This window comes from Cherax quadricarinatus, chromosome 9, assembly GCF_038502225.1.
Source record: "Cherax quadricarinatus isolate ZL_2023a chromosome 9, ASM3850222v1, whole genome shotgun sequence".
Lineage (NCBI taxonomy): Eukaryota > Metazoa > Arthropoda > Malacostraca > Decapoda > Parastacidae > Cherax > Cherax quadricarinatus.
The window spans coordinates 28358364-28367924 of NC_091300.1; the positions used below are offsets into that span (position 1 = coordinate 28358364).

Sequence of the window (9561 nt, forward strand, 5' to 3'; positions counted from 1 at the left end):
TTTCACCATCATTCACTCCATCACTGTCTTGCCAGAAGGGTGCTTTACACTACAGTTTTTAAACTGCAACATTAACACCCCTCCTTCAGTAGAAATCCGAGATTTGCGGTCGGAGAAATAAACTGTAAATAGTAACATAGAAATGAGATAGACATATGCAGATATGAACTGTCGTTGTAAATGGATGCTAGATAAAAAATGAACGGCTAGAACTGATTTCTTTTCTACCGAATGGTGTATATATATATATATATATATATATATATATATATATATATATATATATATATATATATATATATATATATATATATATATATATGTATATATATATATATATATATATATATATATATATATATATATATATATATATATATATATATATATATATATATATATATATATAAACACATACATACATATACGGACATAAAGGACGCTTCCTGTTTTTGCATCCTGGAAAAACAAGGGGATCTACCTCAGAAAACGTTCAGCATATACAAAGACATGGTATTTGGGACTTTGCTCAGACAAAGGAGGTTTTGTGGGCGAGGGGCTTGGACTTCCAGCAGGCGTGCATGAGCGTGCTCGATAGGAGTGAATGGAGACGAATGGTATTTGGGAGCTGGCGAGCTGTTGGAGTGTGAGCAAGGTAATATTTTGTGAAGGGATTCAGGGAAACCGGTTATTTTCATATAGTCGGACTTGAGTCCTGGAAATGGGAAGTACAATGCCTGCACTTTAAAGGAGTGGTTTGGGATATTGGCAGTTTGGAGGGATATGTTGTGTATCTCTATACGTATATGCTTCTAAACTGTTATATTCTGAGCACCTCTGCAAAAGCAGTGATAATGTGTGAGTGTGGTGAAAGTGTTGAATGATGATGAAAGTATTTTCTTTTTGGGGATTTTCTTTCTTTTTTTTTTTGAGTCACCCTGCCTCGGTGGGAGGCGACCGACTTGTTGAAAAAAAAAAAATATATATATATATGTATATATATATATATATATATATATATATATATATATATATATACAAAGAATTCGCAAGAGCAGGCGAAATATACACAAACACTGATCTCTGGCTGAAGGAGACTCGAACCTACGAACCTTAGAACAAGGTACGCAGTGCTTTATCAATCTACCAACCGAGGCAGGGTGACCCAAAAAGAAAGAAAATCCCCATAATCATTCAACACTTTCACCTCACTCACACATAATCACTTTTTGCAGAGGTGCTCAGAACACAACAGTTTAGAAGCAAATACATATAATGATACACAACATCCCTCCAAACTGCTAATATCCTGAACCCCTCCTTTAGAGTGCAGGCATTGTACTTCCCATTTCCAGGACTCAAGTCCTGCTATATAAAAATAACAGGTTTCCCTGAATCCCTTCACAAAATATTACCTTGCTCACACTCCAACAGCTCGCCAGCTCCCAAATACCATTCGTCTCCATTCACTCCTATCGAGCACGCTCATGCACGCCTGCTGGAAGTCCAAGCCCCTCGCCCACAAAACCTCCCTTACCCCTTCCTTCCAACCTTCTCGAGGACGACCCCTACCCCGCCTTCCTTCCCCTACAGATTTATACGCTCTCCATGTCATTCAACTTTGATCCATTCTCTCTAAATGACCAAACCACCTCAACAACCCCTCTTCAGCCCTCTGACTAATACTTTCATTAACTCCACACATTCTCCTAATTTCCACTCTCCGAATTTTCTGCATAACATTTACACCACACATTGCCCTTAGACAGAACATCTCCACTGCCTCCAACCGCCTACTCGCTATATACATATATATATATATATATATATATATATATATATATATATATATATATATATATATATATATATATATATATATATATATATATATATATATATATATGTGTATATATATATATATATATATATATATATATATATATATATATATATATATATATATATATATATATATATAAACTTGCGATTTTGGCTTAAATAGCCGAATAAGGCAAGCGAAATTCTGTATATGCAATAATTTCACAAAAATCATTCTGTTTGTTTATTATTAAATTATTGTAAACTTATCTAAAATATATTTAGTTGCATGAGGCTAAATTAAATTGTGTTTGTCATGATAAGGTTAGGTTAGTTTTCTAGGGTTCTTTTCGTAAAAGAAACTGTTAATTTTTACATTAACATAAATGATACACACACACACACACACACACACACACACACACACACACACACACACACACACACACACACACACATATATATATGTATATATATATATATATATATATATATATGTATATATATATATATATAGATATATATATATATATATATATATATATATATATATATATAGATATATATGTGTGTGTGTGTGTGTGTGTGTGTGTGTGTGTGTGTGTGTGTGTGTGTGTGTGTGTGTGTGTGTGTGTGTGTGTGTGTGTGTGTATCATTTATGTTAATGTAAAAATTAACAGTTTCTTTTACGAAATGAACCCTAGAAAACTAACCTAACCTTATCATGACAAACACAATTTAATTTAGCCTCATGCAACTAAATATATTTTAGATAAGTTTACAATAATTTAATAATAAACAAACAGAATGATTTTTGTGAAATTATTGCATATACAGAATTTCGCTTGCCTTATTCGGCTATTTAAGCCAAAATCGCAAGTTTTACCTATTCGGCACGACATATACATATTGGAACAAAAGCAGACAAGCGATCAACAATGCACAGCAACCACCAGGGGATGGGGGAAATTCCCATAAGAGAGAGAGAGAGAGAGAGAGAGAGCGTGTGTGTGTGCTTCATCTGCAAGTACTGAGTCAGGATTTTCTCCACCAGAGATTGGAGCAGTTAATAATTACGGCATTATCACTGCACCTGAATAGGTGCTGCGCCAGAGTACGAACAGCAAGAACGCATCTGTCCCTGCTGTTCGTATAATCACCAGGCTCAGCAGCGGCAGAGCCTGTGGATAAATCAGCATCGATACACAAGAGGTGCAACAAATAGGAGTCCACCCTCCCAGGCACCTTGGCAGTGCTCTCACTGTCACCGAGTGGGAACACCACTAACAAGAGATACCAGGTGCAATTACTGCCACAAGAGGGGACATCAGGAGGATCAGTGTCGGAAGAAAAAGGAATTTGTCAGACAGGATCACCTGTTTAGAGACCTGTTCTCGGAACAAACCTGCAGGATCTCTGAAATGGTGAACACTCACACGTCATCCACTCAGCTACTCTATCTCAGCCCAGCAGGTGGTTTGGTGCTTTATACAAGACTACAGACCTACATCCCAGCAGCTGCCTCGTTGCCTTACCTGTTGATGTTGCCATCCCTACTCATCTTGAAATGTTCTTCAAGCTATGCATAAACACTAGTACTTCTGTACTAGTATGTGCAATGTACAGACCTCAGTGGCAACACGCAGAGCCCGTCAACTTCCTAATGGAAAATGTGGACTCCCTTCTGCTACAGCACAACTGTCAACATATCATAATTGTTGGTGACCTCAACCAACATCCTATACAGATGGACTTTGATGACCTTCTTGCAGTGTTTGATATGAGAAACTTCATTGATTTCCCTACTACAATCTCTGGCTCCTCCCTCGACCCAGTAGTGAGTGATCTGGCAGAAGGTAGAGTCACTTGTCAATCCCTCGGCTATGTTGGATCGTCTGACCACAAGGCTGTTTTTACGACACTTAAGATCCCAAAAGAACGAGTTGAGGAGTCCACACGCGCAAACTGGCTATGGGAAAGAGGTAAATGGCCAGCATTTTGCTTTGAGCTCGCTTCCACCGACTGGAATGCTCTTCTCCAAGGGGATGTTGACAACCAAGTGAATACCTTCACTGAACACATCCTTAATCTACAACAAGAATACATCCCTCACCGGCAGTATGTGACGAAGCCTACAGATCAGCCTTGGTTCGGCTTTCGTTGTAGAGAGGCTGCTACTGCGAAGTACAAGGCTTGGCGATGGTATGAGACATCCTACTACCTATAACAGTAACCTCCACAGGCATGCCTGTATTATATTATTATTGTAATCAAAAAGAAGCGCTAAGCCACAAGGGTTAAGGCATGCCTGTAGTCATATGGGTGAAGCTCAAAAGTGGGCCATCTCTAAATGGGAGGTGGATACAAAAAGAAAGCTAGCATCAGGTAGAGTAGGCTCCAAAACCTGGTGGTTCCTGGTCAAGGACTGACAAGGTTATCTGCCTGATGAACTTATTCCACCTCTAAATCGACAGGATGGGACCACGAGAAAGCGGACCTCTTTGCCGAACACTTTGCTACCAAAATACAAGTTCCTGATCCAGCAAGGAACCCTCCTCGGCTAGCTGCAAGAACTGTATCAAAACTGTCAGTGGTGACAATAAAGCAGGAGAAAGTTCATCTTCTTCTTAAATCGCTTAACCAAGAAAAGGCTGTGGGCCCAGACAAGTTGAGCCCAAGACTGCTGAGTAGATGTGCAGTCCAGCTAGCAGCACCTCTAACTCGAAGTCGAAGAACAACCTGAGGACTTCTATTATATATACTTCTTGATATGAGGCCAAGGATTCTGTTGGCTTTATTGCGAACATTTATGCACTGTTGTCTTGGTTTCAGATTACTGCTAACCAGAAGTCCTAAATCAGTTTCGCAATCCGTAATATTAAGATCTACATTATTCAGTTTATATGTGGCATGGTTATTTTCCTGTCCAACATTTAGAACTTTTCATTTGTCTATATTAAGTTGCATCAGCCACTTCTCCGACCACTGCATCAGTTTATATAAATTATCCTGGAGTGCTCTAATGTCTTCATTAGAATGAATTGGACAGCCTATTTTGGTGTCATCAGCAAATTTGCTTATGTCGCAATTTATTCCCTCATCTATGTTGTTATGGAATATCTGTTTCATTGACCTTCTTCATTTCATCATAGAATCCCATACATATGCAGACGACTGTAATCTGACATTTACTTATCCAAGAGATGAAATGCCAGCTGCTCTAAGCTACATCAATCACCAGCTAAGAGCTATATCAGCCTGGGGAAACCGATGGCAGGTAACATTTGCACCTGAGAAAACAAATGATAATGGTCTCTAGGCACCATGATTGTAATGCCAGAGCAGTAGTAAGAATGAATGGGAGAGTGTTGGTACCCGGGGAAGAAGTTGATATACTTGAGGTGAAATTTGGCTCCAAACTGACCACGAAGAACCACTTTGTAAATCTTGCTAACACGGCATCCAGAAAGTTTATAACACTTTGTTGTATCTCGCATTTGCTCGACAGTAGGGTTGTAAGATTCTGTATAAAGCACAAAGGCACTGACACCTTCAGTATGCTTAACTTTCTTGGTTTGTCTGCCCTCTCCCCTCCCCCCATCTTATCTGCGACTGTTGGACAGAGTAGAGAACAGAGCAAGACGCCTCATCTCTCGTTTGAGCCAGTCCTGGATAGATCTGTCATTTCAACAGATCCTTCAACACAGGAGGGATGTGGGCGTCTTTATTGTTATGTACATGGCCAACATTGTCAAAGTACATCACTGGGCTCCACTTCGAGGACAGCAAGAAGCAAGCTTCTATACCACAAGACGGGCAGAAAGCAACAACTTCACTCTGGCTGTACCCTTCTCCAGAAGATCACTTCATCTGAGATCATTTATCCCCAAGATGACTCGAGTGTGGAACACATTCGTACAGCATTATGATGTCAACGAGGTAAAGTCAGTTGATCAAATGAAAATGCTGGCCCATAGATGGCTCCAACTTCATTCCGTTTCCTACATGTATGTTTCATAACAATAAAATTGCTTTTAAATGGGCTGATATAGGCAACAGCTCTCAGCTTGTCAATAAAGTTAGTAATCGTTAACTTGTCGATTGCAAATAAAGTTAGGGATCCTTAACTTAATCTTGTCAAACTCTATGTAAAAGAGAGAGAGAGAGGGAGAGAGAGAGAGAGAGAGAGAGAGAGAGAGAGAGAGAGAGAGAGAGAGAGAGAGAGAGAGAGAGAGAGAGAGAGAGAGAGAGAGAGAGAGAGAGGGAGAGAGCACTAAGTGGCACCAGTCACTGGATGAATCCAAAGTCAGCTGTGTGGCAGCACTGGACATTGCTGGTGCTTTCGACCGGGTGTGGCTCTACGCTATGTCTCCTCAGTGATTAATTTCATGGAAGATCTCTGAGGGTAGTTCTCAATGGAACAGAATCAGCAAAACATCCTCATGGGGCAAGTGTTTCACAACAAAGCGCTCTGGGACCATTGTTATCCCCAGGACGACTCGAGTATGGAACACATTCGTACAGCATTATGATGTCAACGAGATAAAGTCAGTTGATCAGATGAAAATGCTGGCCCACAGCTGGCTCCAAGTTCATCCTGTTACCTACTTGTATGTTTCATAATAATAAAAATATTTTCAAATGAGCTGATGTAGGTAGCAGCTCTTACCTTGTCAATAAAGTTTGGAATCCTTAACCTGTAAATAGCTTGTCAATAAAGCTAGGGATCCTTAACCTAACCTTGTCAAACCTTGTATATCAAGAACAGAGAGAGAGAGAGAGAGAGAGAGAGAGAGAGAGAGAGAGAGAGAGAGAGAGAGAGAGAGAAAGAGGGAGACAGACAGGCATATAAACTACATTTTGGCTATCTTTACTTTTCACTTTGGATATTTTTTATGCTTATAAAATATATAATATTAGGAACAAGCTATGCCGGTGCCATCAGGGACATATTATACAAATCTGAGATCAGTTATGCTAAGTATTACAAAAAACGATTGATGGGGAGAGAGCTAATGCTGATGTGGAATATGTGGTTCCTACTAATGCCACAGCAGTGTTACATGAATAGAACAATAAATAAACTTAGAAGCATAACTATTTTATCTGTGTATAGAGAAAAGCCTCCGTGTAGAAATTTAAATCATATACCGGTATAATATTTTTGTTTTCAGTGTGTGAAAAATACATTGCAAAAGTACATTGTGTTAAATGTAAAGAACGCAAAAGCGCATGTTCATATTTATGTATAAATTACGCAACAGCTAGTCAGTTTAAATGGCGTACACATGAGGTTTCCGCAAAGAAAATCAGTCCCAGAGGCGCAAGCGCCATTTTTAACTTGAAATATTTAGTTTACCTGGAGTTTACCTGGAGAGAGTTCCGGGGGTCAACGCCCCCGCGGCCCGGTCTGTGACAGTGTTTCATAAATTGATAGGAAAGGACAAATAGGAAGAAACAGTAATTCGAAATTATTTCATGCAATGAAAACATCACATGGAATTCAATTAATTCCTAAACAATTATGCATATATAATAAAAATAAAAAAAAAATGAATATTGATCAGTCAAAATTCAAGTGAGTTAAGGTAATTACATAACATTTATGAGTCAGGAAGACAAATAAAGATGGTACTAAAAATAAGAGGGCTGATAAACACATTACTGAAGAACATTGCAAGTGAGAATGATACAGTTACATGCAGCAAGAACATGATGACCAGGAAGAATATGACAGAAATAAAACACCTGAACGGTACATAAACGATGAACAAAACTGTTTGACAACATAGTAGGAAACAAAATATTGTCATAATGGAAAACAAAGTCTCCAATGAAGTAGACAACAAATGCAGTTAACATATAGATTAACAAGAAGACTTAAATCTTAAATAAAACAGAAACCCAGGATATAGCACACAAAATACATTGCATAGAACACAAAAACGTACGTAACACAGTAATTATCACATGATTCGGACTCACCTTCCCCTCACGTTCATCACCTATGGGAAGAAATTGATACACTGATTAATGAATTGCCGTCAGTGAAGCAAGTTCACAAAGATAACTGGAATTATCTCACTTTTAGTTTTATCACAAACACAAATCCAAAAAAGATTAATTTCCGCTCTAACTCACCATCAGGGAGCCTAAGACGATTAAGACTCTTGCAGCCATTGTGCTGGAGTAAGTTATGTGTTTAGAGAAAAGGCGCCACAGTGCTCTATATATATATACACACAATCATTTCTTCCCCCTCTTCTCTCCACTCCCACCTCCTCTCTTTCCCTCTCTCCAGCTTTCTTCTCTTCCCTGTCCCTTATTCTCGCTCCTATTTTCTAACTCCAGCCAGCATGTAAAATAACCGTTACATGTATGAAAAATCAGGCCACAATTAAGAGAATTAAGGACTAATTCTTGGAAATTAATTAAAACCAAAGTTGTAAATGAGACTGGGATGCCCCGCCGAGAAGTATCAAGGTTGTGGTGATAACACTCCTTGGTGGGAATGTAAGTGTTGATAATGCTATGGTTTATAAGAAATGTTGCAATAAGACCTTCTGCGAAGCAATGGTGCAGCAGCCAATTCTCGCCACAAGAGTGATAAACGTTCAAATTTAAACATTACAATTTTTTCTCGATTACATCAGTCAGACGCATTATTGATGAGAGTAAGACACATATGCAACATCTGGGTATCTTTATTGTAGACGTTTCGCCATCCAGTGGCTTTATCAATACAAAATCTAGGACATAACTTGAAGACAGTAGAACTATGTACAGAAGATGAGGTAATCAGTCCCTCAACCTAGGAGTAGGTGCGAACAGCACCCTAGTCGTGGAGATTCTACTCCTAGGTTGAGGGACTGATTACCTCATCTTCTGTACATAGTTCTACTGTCTTCAAGTTATGTCCTAGATTTTGTATTGATAAAGCCACTGGATGGCGAAACGTCTACAATAAAGATACCCAGATGTTGCATATGTGTCTTACTCTCATCTTGTCGGTATTATATACCATTCGTACACAGACGCATTATTGTCGGTTTATGTAATATGTTGACTTGTGATTCGACATACATTTTGATTGGTTTATGAAACCTAACCTAAGTCAGCCTAGATGAACTTAATCTAATATAATATAAATAAAATTCAGTTTTAGGAAAGAAGGGAAACATCAAGAAGATGATGTTGAGGTCCACTATAAAAATCTGACGTAGTAAAATGAGGCTGAGCTGAGTGAAAGGTAATACTGTGGATGTTGGGGTAAAGATTACACATTATACACCCGTTAAAAGTAGCTTTTTCCTGCTATTATTTCCTGTATGTATGTATGTATGTATGTATGTATGTATGTATGTATGTATGTATATATATATATATATAAATATATATATATATATGTATATATATATATATATATATATATATATATATATATATATATATATATATATATATATATATATATATATATATATATATATATATATATATATATATATATATATATACATATATATATATATATATATATATATATATATATATATATATATATATATATATATATATATATATATATATATCTATATATATATATATAAATATATATATATATATATATGTATATATATATATATTATATATATATATATATATATATATATATATATATATGTATATATATATATATATATATATATATATATATATATATATATATATATATATATA

At 37.2% G+C, this 9561-nt stretch overlaps 1 protein-coding gene across 1 annotated transcript in view; it reads right to left on the reverse strand.

Moving 5' to 3' along the window:
* LOC128686078 (uncharacterized) overlaps window positions 1-8075 on the reverse strand; it is a 12056-nt gene extending 3981 nt beyond the window's left edge. Inside the window, exons 1-2 of the mRNA XM_053772726.2 lie at window positions 7963-8075; window positions 7807-7826 (exon numbers count right to left, since the gene is read on the reverse strand). Of these exons, the coding sequence (XP_053628701.2) occupies window positions 7807-7826; window positions 7963-8001 (59 nt within the window). The 5' untranslated portion in view covers window positions 8002-8075. The remainder of the gene's footprint in view (window positions 1-7806; window positions 7827-7962) is intronic.
* Between the last annotated feature and the right edge of the window lie 1486 nt (window positions 8076-9561).